The sequence below is a fragment of the Mytilus californianus genome, unplaced genomic scaffold (assembly GCF_021869535.1).
Source record: "Mytilus californianus isolate M0D057914Y unplaced genomic scaffold, xbMytCali1.0.p SCAF_4, whole genome shotgun sequence".
Lineage (NCBI taxonomy): Eukaryota > Metazoa > Mollusca > Bivalvia > Mytilida > Mytilidae > Mytilus > Mytilus californianus.
The window spans coordinates 113,229,200-113,243,073 of NW_026262690.1; the positions used below are offsets into that span (position 1 = coordinate 113,229,200).

At 32.5% G+C, this 13,874-nt stretch overlaps 1 protein-coding gene across 5 annotated transcripts in view; it reads left to right on the forward strand.

Moving 5' to 3' along the window:
* LOC127739174 (monocarboxylate transporter 12-like) overlaps nt 1-13,623 on the forward strand; it is a 104,060-nt gene extending 90,437 nt beyond the window's left edge. For 2 of the 5 annotated variants that reach the window (XM_052250777.1, XM_052250780.1), the window contains one exon: nt 13,469-13,623. In XM_052250777.1, coding sequence (XP_052106737.1) covers nt 13,469-13,611 — 143 coding nt within the window. In that variant the 3' untranslated portion in view covers nt 13,612-13,623. The other 3 variants (XM_052250781.1, XM_052250778.1, XM_052250775.1) reach the window with 3 other exon arrangements.
* The last annotated feature ends 251 nt before the right edge of the window (nt 13,624-13,874 follow it).

Below are 13,874 nucleotides of genomic sequence, written 5' to 3' on the forward strand. Positions count from 1 at the left end.
GTCAGTTAGTGTTTTATTATACCGAAAGAGTAGACAATAAATGTCGGGGCGAAATCAACTATCGTAATATAAAAAGCAGAAACACAACCATATATAACTGTTTAACGTTTACTTCATCATATATATTCTGAATGTTAAGGCTACGACCTGCACTGACGTCAACCCTAGATACAATAGGTAAAACGCGACGTCGCGAATCCCGCGGTATCCTCAACATCCTCCAATCCCGTAGCTGCATTTGAAATTCCGCGAAATATAATGACGCTTGCGGTCAAATAGTTTCATCGAGGTCCAATAGTTGGAAACTATTGACCGGTCAAATAGTTCAACGCTTGCAATTTGAAAAATAGTCAAAATATTGTGTACTTATTTTATATAGAAAATGATAACTGAGGTATAATAAGTATAAAATATGTTTAAATCCTAAAATAATATTTAATCCGTTTAATTTTGTCAAATGCTTTCTCTGTGTCTCTGAACAATTGCATAATATAAATGTTTCGATGTAGTATTTTTATTGTCGTTTTATTGAAGAAATGTGAGCACACAGTGTGACGCAAGAATGAACTAATGCATGACCTTGGATAATGAATGCATAGATAACATGACTGGATATGTTTTAAACAAACATACTTCATCACATTTCTAATGTATATGTCAATACTTAATTGACGAAGGAAAATATTTAAATCCGTAAAGTTTCAAGGACTAATTCTATGTGAAAATTTTCAAAATGTTTCTATAATTAGAACAATATATGTGTGAGATATAACCTTATGGAATATTGTATTTAGTTTGATATAAGAACACACAAATACGCTGGTATGTGAGCGTGAAAACTATTAGGATGTGTGCGTGAAAACTATTAGGATGTGTGCGTGAAAAGTATTAGGATGTGTGCGTGAAAACTATTAGGATGCGTAACGACTGTAAACCGATAGGATATTAGCATATTTGGTTATTAAAGAAGAAATCATGGAAGACTCGTACCGTATTTCTCTATTGATAAAAGATAGATTTCAGAAATGATTTAAGATTGCTCATCGTTAAAGGACGTACGGTGACCTGAGGAGAGTGGGGCTATTGACTGTTTTGGATACTAGTAGTTGTCTCATCTGGAATCCTACCAAATCTCCTTATTTCATACATAAAACAAGAACAGGAATCCTTTTCCGAAGTCTTTAAAATATAAGGCTAGGATCAAAATCTTGGAAACACTGGCAGGTACAATGTATGTAATCGTCGTCACACAATTCGGCAATTCCAATTATGAGGGTCTGAAATAGAGTGTTTTCATTTCTGTAACCTTTAATTTTGAAGCCATTTTTCTGTATTCTTTATTTATTTACCCCATTACTCCTATTCAAGATTTCAGACAATTTCGTTAACTATTTAACAAAAGAATTTTAAATAATGTGTGGATGCAGCTAATATGTATTTAGAGTATTAATTTGTGCATTACAAAACTATATACATATTTTGACAGAAGCTGTCGTTTAGATTATTTTAAATCCTGTACATATTTTATACTTATTGACTGGGTATGAGTGGAATAGTAAATTTATTGTCCCCCGAGGTGCAACTATTGCCCTGAGGCGTAGCCGAGGGCAATAGTTGTATCCGAGGTGAAAATAAACTTACTATTCCACGAATATCCAGTCAGTAAGTGTTTTATTATACCGAAAGAGCAGACAATAAATGTCGGGGCGAAATCAATTATCGTAATATAAAAAGCAGAAACACAACCATACTGTTTAACGTTTACTTCATCATATATATTCTGAATGTTAAGGCTACGACCTGCACTGACGTCAACCCTAGATACAATAGGTAAAACGCGACGTCGCGAATCCCGCGGTATCCTCAACATCCTCCAATCCCGTAGCTGCATTTGAAATTCCGCGAAATATAATGACGCTTGCGGTCAAATAGTTTCATCGAGGTCCAATAGTTGGAAACTATTGACCGGTCAAATAGTTCAACGCTTGCAATTTGAAAAATAGTCAAAATATTGTGTACTTATTTTATATAGACATGAAATGATAACTGAGGTATAATAAGTATAAAATATGTTTAAATCCTAAAATAATATTTAATCCGTTTAATTTTGTCAAATGCTTTCTCTGTGTCTCTGAACAATTGCATAATATAAATGTATCGATGAAGTATTTTTATTCTCGTTTTATTGAAGAAATGTGAGCACACAGTGTGACGCAAGAATGAACTTATGCATGACCTTGGATAATGAATGCATAGATAGCATGACTGGATATGTTTTAAACCAACATACTTCATCACATTTCTAATGTATATGTCAATACTTAATTGACGAAGGAAAATATTTAAATCCGTAAAGTTTCAAGGACTAATTCTATGTGAAAATTTTTCAAAATGTTTCTATAATTAGAACAATATATGTGTGAGATATAACCTTATGGAATATTGTATTAAGTTTGATATAAGAACACACAAATACGCTGGTATGTGAGCGTGAAAACTATTAGGATTAGTGCGTGAAAAGTATTAGGATGTGTGCGTGAAAACTATTAGGATGCGTAACGACTGTAAACCGATAGGATATTAGCATATTTGGTTATTAAAGAAGAAATCATGGAAGACTCGTACCGTATTTCTCTATTGATAAAAGATAGATTTCAGAAATGATTTAAGATTGGATAGTGAAGTTTCTTCAAATTGAGCTATGACAAAGCCAGACCGTGGCTGGGTATGGGTAGTAGCTGCATCCTCGTTTTTTGCACATTGTATAAGTGGTTATTTCCAATGGGCTAGTGGTATGGTTGGAGACCTTCGATGATAGTTTGTTGAAAACGTCATGGGTCAGTGCTTTGCTTTTTGTCCTTAATATCATTAGCAGGTAAATATTTGGATGAGAGTTTTTTTTTTTTTATTTTTATTTTTTATTGCTACATGTATCAGTAGGTAATATCACGTGCTATTTAACTTAAGCAAATACTGTCTTTTTTTTCAGTGGCATTTACACATTTTTATGGAGAAAGGGGGGCAACTCAAATGCACTTGTTACGAATCTGTGTAGTTTTTATATTCCGAAACTTTGTAGAAATAGTCAGAATAAAAAAATAAGAATAAACCTCCGAAACTAATGACAAATGAAGAACCGTTAAAATGTTCAATCAGACTAAACAGTATAATGAGAACTATTACGTTTGCACACAAGTTTTTGCCTTTATAAAAATTAGGAGAAGTGGTATACGGTATGGGTTTTTCTCATTCTTGAAGACTATACGGTATGGGTTTTTCTCATTCTTGAAGACCATACGGTCGCATATAACTGCTTATATCCACTTCATTCGAACTTTGGTGGATGGTTGTCTCATTGGCAATCATACCACATCTCCTTGTGTTTATACGATTGCCCATATGACAACTTTTCACTGGAGACCAATTGACGTTAAATATTAAATATTTACTTTAAAATCAATGTGTCTTGTGAACTATTATTGTTCTTTCAGGTCCATTGACCGGTGTTTTAATTTACAGATTTAACTGTAGAATATCATTGATGGTAGGTTCTCTGATGCTTACCATTGGCCTTGTTACAACAGCGCTTGTTCCCAATATTAACTGGACATTTTTGACACTGGGACTTTTATCGGGTAAATATTTTAAAAACTAATTCATTAAAAAAAAGTCAAAATTAGTATATGTATACCTGTAAATCTTGTGGTCTTTGACTAGTCCAAATAATTATGACGTCTTGAAAGGCTATTTTCTTTTTTTTTCTTTGACGCCTTCAATAGCCTTTCAAGACGTCATAATTTCTAAGGCACAAAGTGTTTGAAAATACCAAGGAAAGTACTTTACATGATAAAAAAACAACAACACTAGATTGTTCTAATTAAGAGTAGAGACGGATGTTCTATGGAATACCCTCGTCCTGAACATGCATGAAATATTTGCCACTGGACGTTAAGCAACCAACAATCAATCATCTATGGAATACTGATTACCAAATATATTGGTTAAGTTTCCCATGATAATACATGTAGTCTATATAAAGAGATTTGGGTAAAACTCCAATATATTTGTTACTATATATTAATGAACAATAACAGAGGAGTTGATTTACGTAACTTAAAGAGGTATTAATGGTACTAAATACTGTATTACCAAGATTCGAAAAGTTCTAACCCAGACATATAAATATCTACACAGTAGCATATAAACATTTATACTTATTCATAACATGCTAGTCCACTAATGGCGAAACATGGAAATTCATTTTATGTTTTAATGTGCAAGTTTATTCAATGCGTAGTTTGCTACTTTATTCTATGCGTACGGTGCAAGTTATTTCATGATAAAAATGTGGCACATTTTACTGGTCAATCACGAAATCGATCATTCTAGAAGAAGATTTATGTATATCCTCACAATGGAAAGAAAGCTAAATAAATATATATGACATTCAACCTAACACAAATAAGACCGTTGGTTTTTCTTATTTGTATTTTCTTCATGCCATGACCTTTTAAGGCTTACTTTCGGTATGACAGTTGTTTTCCATTCGTTTAATGTGTTTGAGCTTTTGATTTTGCCATTTGATAAAGGACTTTCCGTTTTGAATTTTCCTTGTAGTTCGGTATTTTTGTTATTTTACTTTTTGTTGTATGATGAAGACTTTTGCTTACATCCGCTTCATTTGGTCACTGGTGGATAGTGGTCTCATGCATTGGCAATCCACGCGCGAGGAAGAACGTGGCGTCACGTGATGCGCAAGTATATTATCGTGGACTTAGCATATTTAAGCATATTTATAGTCTTTTAAAATCATACCACATCTTCTCATTTATAAACTAGGACAATTTTTGAATGAATAATTGGTCAATACAAATAAAAGTAAATGTAATGTGAACGTCGGAGGCACTAACCCAACAACACATATGTACCATATATTGGCTACTTTTTATACCCTTATAAGCTTTTTAAAAGGCAATGTCATCAAAGGAAAATGCGAAACAATTAAACCGAGAAATACCAACGGTCTTATTCATGCCAATTTGTTTATCATATTTCTCAGCTTTCTTTCCATTGTTGTGGTATACATAAATATTCTTATAGAATGACCGATTTCGCGATATTGACCAGTTAAATATACCCCATTTTTTCGCATAAAGTAACGTGCACAGTACCGTAAAATAAACTAACGAAGTACGCATTGAATGAACTTGCACAGTAGAAATAAGTCGAATGTGCATGTTTTTTTTCGTACGTTTTAAAATTATAAATTAAAAAAAAAAACATTAAAGGTTGAATCATTACTCACTGGTTAGATTATGATTCATTTAGGTTCAACAATAATATAACAATAATTTCTTTATATGATTTTTAAATCTCAACAAATTAATATAGTCTTAGCAAGAATGCATGCGTATCGGTAAATAGGAAGCAGTCGTTCGTCTTCAACAATGAACAAAACGCTTACCATATAGTAATCTTTAAAAGGCCACAACATTAAGAGCAAATGTGAAATAATTCAAACGAGAAAACCAATGGTCTAATTTATGACAGCACTTATCCTCTCGGTCTTAATGACAAAATATTAGGACAGGGGAACATAACTAAAACTTCAATCGATGTCATTAATATTGTCGATAAACGACTTAAAAATAAAAGGTCTAATGGCAAACGCAAAAACCGTAATCAACGTATTAAACATCGTATAAATTATACACTTGCTGATCTGTTGTCTATAATAAAAAATAATGGCAGACATCAAGTATTATGCAAACTGGGTCAGATACCAATAAGTAAATTATATGCTATTTTTCGTGAGTGTGATAAAATTTCTTTTTTTAGCCCAATGTATGAATACACCCGTATTATTACAGCCTTTTGTCATCATAGGCTATTTCCTAGTATCGATAAACCTGAAAATCATAAACGGCATTTTCTTAAATTAAAATATATAAATAGAGGTATTGATTTTATTAACTTATCTAGTATATTCAATGACTCTACCATCCAAAGCCAAATACCTCCATATTTTGATAATATAGAACCACCCATTATTTCGTATTCTTATAAAAAAAAAACAGCAGAAGTTTGATTTTTAATTATACGTCAGTAACATCAGACGTCAATATAGAAAATAATGTTCCTTCCACTTGAGACTGTGAAACATCTAGTTTTAGATATGTTCCCTATGGTCATGTCCTTACAGGAGACCTCAACATCGTCGAAGACCGTGAGGTCATAACTTTTCTTAAGAAAGGACCGAAATATCGTCATACATCTAAAATATATTGGAAACAGTGTCGTCAGGTCAATAAAGACGCTCTGTCTGTCTACTGTAATAATTGGTGTAAACGTGAAAAATCTGATAAAAAATCTCTAGACAGTTATTTGAATAAAATTATGAATACTGTTAATATTCGTATATCTCATTTTGAAAACAATTCTGAAATTAGTAATAGGGTCCATGATATTCCCATTTCTAGAATATAAAATAAACTCCAAGTACTCGCAAAGCGGTTTGTGTTCGTACCGGCAGACAAAGCAGCAAATAATGTAGTGGTGGTGTGACGCATATACTACACGGAAGTTCTCCAAAACGAAATTACAAATTCATCTACATTCAGGTCCGTACGCTCCACGAGTCAAATTGTAAACAAGCATATCACTGCCACTACCCAGCTTAAAGCCTCTTCCGAACATTTGAAAGTCCCTATTATGTAATTGTTACCTAAATTGCATAAAAAACCATTTAAATTCCGTTTCATCTCCGCATCTAGTAAGTGTTCTACTACCAATCTAATAGTGCTTCTAACTACCTCCCTTACTACTATCAAAGAACTTGTTATTAACTTTTGTAATAAAGCTTATGAAAATAATGGTATTAATTATTTTTGGAGTGTTAAAAATTCTTTAGAGGTTTTAGATAAAATACATGCTTTTGATGGTCCTTTCAATTGTGTTGACAGTTATGATTTTTCTACTCTCTATACTACACTTCCACACACAATCTTATCATGAAAAAGTTTTCATATTTAATTAAATGGATTTTGAACAATCTCATTACAAATTTATTTGTTGTAACTCGTTTAAAGCCTTTTTCTGTAACGAAAAAGGAAAGTTACACTTACTGGAAATGTGAAGATATGATTGAAGCTTTAAATTTTCTCCTGGACAACATATATGTACTTTTCGGCAATAAAGTGTATCGACAAGTAGTAGGTATTCCTATGGGCACTAACTGCGCCCCTTTAATAGCAGATTTATTCCTGTATTGCTATGAATCTCAGTTTATGACCAAACTCAGTAAAGACACATTTGGTTGATACATTCAACAACACCTTCCGTTATCTAGATGATATTTTTTCGTTAAATAATCCAGAGTTCTCTAAATATACTACCGAAATTTACCCAAAAGAACTAACTTTAACTAAATCTAACATAAACAGCAGTCGTTGTCCTTTTCTAGATTTGGACATTTCAATTTCTAAAGGAAAACTCCATATTAAAATTTACGACAAAAGAGACGACTTTTCATTCCCTGTTGTTAATTTTCCTTTTTTAGACGGCGATGTTCCTTTGGCTCCATCATTCGGTGTTTATATATCCCAACTCGTTCGTTATGCCCGTGTGTGTAGTGATGTCATAGATTTTAACGAACGTAATCAATGCATCACTGGTAAATTATTAAGTCAGGGATTTCGTTACCATAAATTACGTAAAACTTTTACTAAATTCTTTCATAGATACAAAGATATGATTAGTAAATTTGGCTGTACCTGTAGAAAACTGATTAAAAACGGTATTTCACATCCTAAATTTTACGGTAATATTGTACTTAAAGCGCAGAAATCACTATGTGATCCGTGTAAACTCATCGAACCTTTAAACAAACTTATTAGTAAAGGTTATCTTACCAATGTTGTAATTAGATCTTTGAATATAGTTTACATTGGCACTAATATCGATTTTGTCATCAGCAAATTCAAACATAACTAAATTTGTATTCTTTTCAAACGGGATGTATAAAGACACACCCACGTTCATTTTGATCAATAAAGAGGTTAACTCCTAACTATCCTACTGCCTGTCGATACATTTATTTTTGGCATTGCACAAGTCATGTCTTCTTTGACTGTCCATGACGTTAAAACACTAAATCCTTGGGATGTGTTTTAGTTGATTTTAGTCTCGGATGCATGATTTTTTATTATTAATTGTTTTTTGGCTTTTAACTAGCTGTCAGTAACTGCGAGTACTCTCAAATCGTACTTTCTTGTTTATTTTACCTGTTGATACTAATTGTAATGCTTTTTTGTTATTTAATGTTATTCAGGGTTATATCTGGTCTATATACCAGCTTTGATAAGTGTTTGGCATTACTATAAATTTTCACTTCTTCGTACCATGAACATCAAAATTATTAATTTGTTAAAATATTTCATTTCTCTATTTGAACTGTACACGTATACCTAACAACAAAATTATTTTCATTTACCTGTGTTTAAAGTAATTGCAAATGGCTGATATTTTTGTTCAAGCATATTGTTTTTCTTAAATTGTTTAACATTTCACAGCGGTATAACATGTTACTTTTATTATTCTTCCCTTAATTTATTTATTTTGTATTTACATTGTATCATAGATCAAATTTATTTGTTCAGTGTATGTTCACAGTTTATGACCAAACTCAGTAAAGACACGTCATTGTTACATTTGGTTGATACATTCAACAACACTTTCCGTTATCTAGATGATATTTTTTCGTTAAATAATCCAGAGTTCTCTAAATATACCACCGAAATTTACCCAAAAGAACTAACTTTAACTAAATCTAACATAAACAGCAGTAGTTGTCCTTTTCTAGATTTGGACATTTCAATTTCTAAAGGAAAACTCCATATTAAAATTTACGACAAAAGAGACGACTTTTCATTCCCTGTTGTTAATTTTCCTTTTTTAGACGGCGATGTTCCTTTGGCTCCATCATTCGGTGTTTATATATCCCAACTCGTTCGTTATGCCCGTGTGTGTAGTGATGTCATAGATTTTAACGAACATAATCAATGCATCACTGGTAAATTATTAAGTCAGGGATTTCGTTACCATAAATTACGTAAAACTTTTACTAAATTCTTTCATAGATACAAAGATATGATTAGTAAATTTGGCTGTACCTGTAGAAAACTGATTAAAAACGGTATTTCACATCCTAAATTTTACGGTAATATTGTACTTAAAGCGCAGAAATCACTATGTGATCCGTGTAAACTCATCGAACCTTTAAACAAACTTATTAGTAAAGGTTATCTTACCAATGTTGTAATTAGATCTTTGAATATAGTTTACATTGGCACTAATATCGATTTTGTCATCAGCAAATTCAAACATAACTAAATTTGTATTCTTTTCAAACGGGATGTATAAAGACACACCCACGTTCATTTTGATCAATAAAGAGGTTAACTCCTAACTATCCTACTGCCTGTCGATACATTTATTTTTGGCATTGCACAAGTCATGTCTTCTTTGACTGTCCATGACGTTAAAACACTAAATCCTTGGGATGTGTTTTAGTTGATTTTAGTCTCGGATGCATGATTTTTTATTATTAATTGTTTTTTGGCTTTTAACTAGCTGTCAGTAACTGCGAGTACTCTCAAATCGTACTTTCTTGTTTATTTTACCTGTTGATACTAATTGTAATGCTTTTTTGTTATTTAATGTTATTCAGGGTTATATCTGGTCTATATACCAGCTTTGATAAGTGTTTGGCATTACTATAAATTTTCACTTCTTCGTACTATGAACATCAAAATTATTTATTTTGTTAAAATATTTCATTTCTCTATTTTAACTGTACACGTATACCTAACAACAAAATTATTTTCATTTACCTGTGTTTAAAGTAATTGCAAATGGCTGATATTTTTGTTCAAGCATATTGTTTTTCTTAAATTGTTTAACATTTCACAGCGGTATAACATGTTACTTTTATTATTCTTCCCTTAATTTATTTATTTTGTATTTACATTGTATCATAGATCAAATTTATTTGTTCAGTGTATGTTCACTGGTGTAATATGTCTTTTGATTGAGTTAAGCCATTTCAATTGATATTTTATAGTGTGTCTTTCTATGTTGTGATGTTACACTATTGTTTCAGATAAGGGTGAAGGTTTGGTACCATTAAAACGTTTAAACCCGCTGCAATTGTTTGTACCTGTCCTTAGTCAGGAATCTGATGTTCAGTAGTTGTCGTTTGTTGATGTGGTCCATAAGTGTTTCTCGTTTCTCGTTTTTTATATAGATTAGACCGTTGGTTTTCCCGTTTGAATGGTTTTACACAAGTAATTTTTGGGGCCCTTTATAGCTTGCTGTTCGGTGTGAGCAAAGGCTAGCTCCGTGTTGAAGACCGTACTTTGACCTATAATGGTTTACTTTTATAAATTTTGACTTGGATGGAGAGTTGTCTCATTGGCACTCATACCACATCTTCTTATATCTACATGAATAATGTAGCGGAGTAAGAGGTTTGCGATCGCCAAACCCTCCCGCTAACCTGGGACAGTGGTAGAACAGCATTACTTCATAATAAAGAAAAGCCCGGTATCTTGGATAAAGTTTTTAAACAGTATAAAAATATTTCATAATCCATGTATTCATCTCTTTTAAGGTACTGGTCTAGGCATATGCTATAACTCTGGCCTAATTGTTCTCGGATTCAACTTTGAACGAAAGCGAAACATAGCATGTGGATTCGCTATATCAGGATCAGGTATAGGCCCGTTTCTGCTAACTCCTATTTTCCAGTTTATTTATGAGACCTACGGTAGAACAGGATATTTTATCCTTCTTGGAGGTCTCTCTTTACAGTATTGTGTATGTGCTTCGACTTTCTGGGAATCAGAATTAGAAAAAAGATCAAAAGAACGCACTCCTCTTCAAAAACAAAGACCTCAAAATTCTTGTAGACCGTATTTGTCCATTATGAAAAATTTACCAATGTCGTGCATATGCGCATGTCTTTTTTTAGCGGATATAAGCGTTTTCCTTCTGTATTTACATTTTCCAAAATACTGTTTGCAGACGAATTCAACAAAAACATAAATATCTCTATTCATGTCCTTGGCTGGTATATGGAGTGCTATAGGCAAATTACTTTTTGGCATGGCGAACAACAGTCACGATATCGATGAAACTATTACGCTTTTCGGAACTTTTGGTATTTTAGGCATTGGTACCATAGTTTTCCCATTTTTCCGTTATGAGTTCTATGCTAAAATAATATATGCAAGTGTTCTTGGCTGTTATTCCGGTTGTTGTTGGATTGTATTGAACACTATAGTGATATGCATCATAGGAAGAGAGAGATTTGCTCATGGCATTGGATACATAATGCTTTATTGTGGGCTAGGAACACTTTTTGGACCTCCTCTTGCAGGTAATTAATATTGTTCCTATTTAAGATTTCAGGATAATGAAAAGTAATGCATTTTTAATTTCATTTTAAGCAAAATAAGTTATTAAAAAGCAATATTTTACTTTTATGAAATTTCATTTGAGCAAACATAAGTCTGCTTTAAAATCTTTTTTAATGTCAGTTATTTTCGACTTATGAGTTTGAATGTCCTTTTGGCATCTTTCGCCTCTCTTTCAAATCTCATGATTGGCAAATTTTACGCTTAGTTAAATATATTCTTTTCTTACTGTTTCTACAGTCATGCCAAACTATTTGAAAGTCGAAACCTAATACATTTACAAACATCGAAGAGCTGATAAAACAAAAAAGTACGAAAAGAAAATCCAAACGAGGATACGGAATCAGAGCTATGCATGAGGGCGATACATTCCTTAATTTAAAATGATTTCGAAATTTAATAGCATCAAATTCAAATCAACTGAAGATAAGGATTAACACTGTTAAATATTACAATGCTGAGATAAAATACCGAAAAGACCTTTAAAAGGAACATACCTTGACCTATAATGGTTTACTTTTATAAATTGTAACTTGGATGGAGAGTTGTCTCATTGGCACTCATACCACATCTTCCTATATCTATTAAATATGGAGAACCATCATGATAAAGCGTGAAACCACATGATAAATCGTGAACTCGGATGATAAAGCGTGAAACCATATGATAAATCGTGAACTCAGATGATAAAGCGAATTCATTTTGTGATTTAATGAATCAAATATGAACTCTTAAAAAGTGAGAGAAAATTTTTATGTCATGTTATGACTACAAGTTATGATTGGTAGAGTTTTGCTTGTGTAATGCCCATGTAGTGGCGATTAGTTTAGAATGAGAACAAATAAACAATTAATACAAATTGAATAACACGCAGAGAGCGACGTGGCTGTGTATTTATACATCAAAGACAGCCAAACGGTCATCCGAATTTTGAAACGATTCTTCAGCCGGACAGGAGAAGTCGCGGGTGGCCAAATTCCTATTCCCAAATCAATCCTTGGCGTCGACGACCCATTAGCACAACAAAAAATCAAACAGCAAAAATATTTTCCATCTATTATTATTTTGTAGGATTTATTGTTGACTTTGGTGGAACATACGGTGATTCTTTTACAGCAGCAGGTTTGTTAATAATAATATCAGACGAAAAGGAAAGACAGGAAACACACATAGGTCATGAAACTACACGACTACCAATATAGTGCACGTGATACTCATATGACTGTTACATCAAATCATGTTTTTCTTCACGAACCATCGTTATATCAGCGCCTAAATCAGAAAAAAATATTATTTCACTATTTTTTTTAATTGTTTTTATTATTTACTCAAATCTCCTACGCAACTAACAGCTTTATGTGTGTACTCTCCTGATTGATAACATTATGTCATATTGCTGAACTTTGTTTTTTAAATGATCACCGAAAACTTTTGATACATATTTGCAAATTTTGGCTTCAAAATCATGACTAGCGTCAGCGTTTATCAGTGTTATAGTAAGCAAACATTCTTAAATATTTACACTGTTTAACTTGAAATTGTTGATGTAAAAAATAACCGATTCTCATTAAAAAAATTATGGTATAACCTCAACATCATGGAACAATGAACTTTAGTCTTACTTCAGCAAACACCTTGTAGTTGTTCTTATATGAGGGTTTTGATTGGGGGGGGGGGGGGGGGTCATCAATTTTTGTATTCTTTAACTTTTCAGGCAATTTTTCTATTCTTTATATTTCTAGGCCATTTTTTCTCTTCTCTTTATATTTCAGGATCCCATTATTCTCTATTCTTTATTTTTTGCCTATTTTTCTCTATTCTTTATATTTTTTAGCCCTTTTTCTGCACTTATTGCTCAATATTCTCTATTCTGTAAACCCCATCAAAACCCTCTTATATTGATTTCTCAAGAGTAAAAATATATTACCAGTTTGCATTACATGGATTGATTTACTATCTGTTACAATTAATTTATTTTTCCAATGTATTTTTAGGTGTACTTCTACTATGCGGAGCTTTCATTGGACTGTTGAGTTCACTGTGTCAAAACAAAGACAATCATAAAAAAGACATGTCTTTAGATTTTGAAATTGATATAGAACTAACTGAAAAAGAGCAAATGTTAAATAAAAGATGAACATAACTGTCACCAATATCCTTTATTTGTATTTAGTAACACGTGCAAACATTCAAGTGTGGTCTTATCAAGGAATGTCAGTTCTAGTTTCGAACGCATTGGAGATCTTGTGATAGCTAGGGCTTGCTTCAGTTGCGGTAGGTAGTTACTTCGATCCCCAACTGGGTAAACCAGACACTTTAAAATTAGTCTATGCTGCTTGTCAAATAAATACAAGTTGGTTCGGCCACACTAATGTGGCAATGTATGGCGAACTGATAACT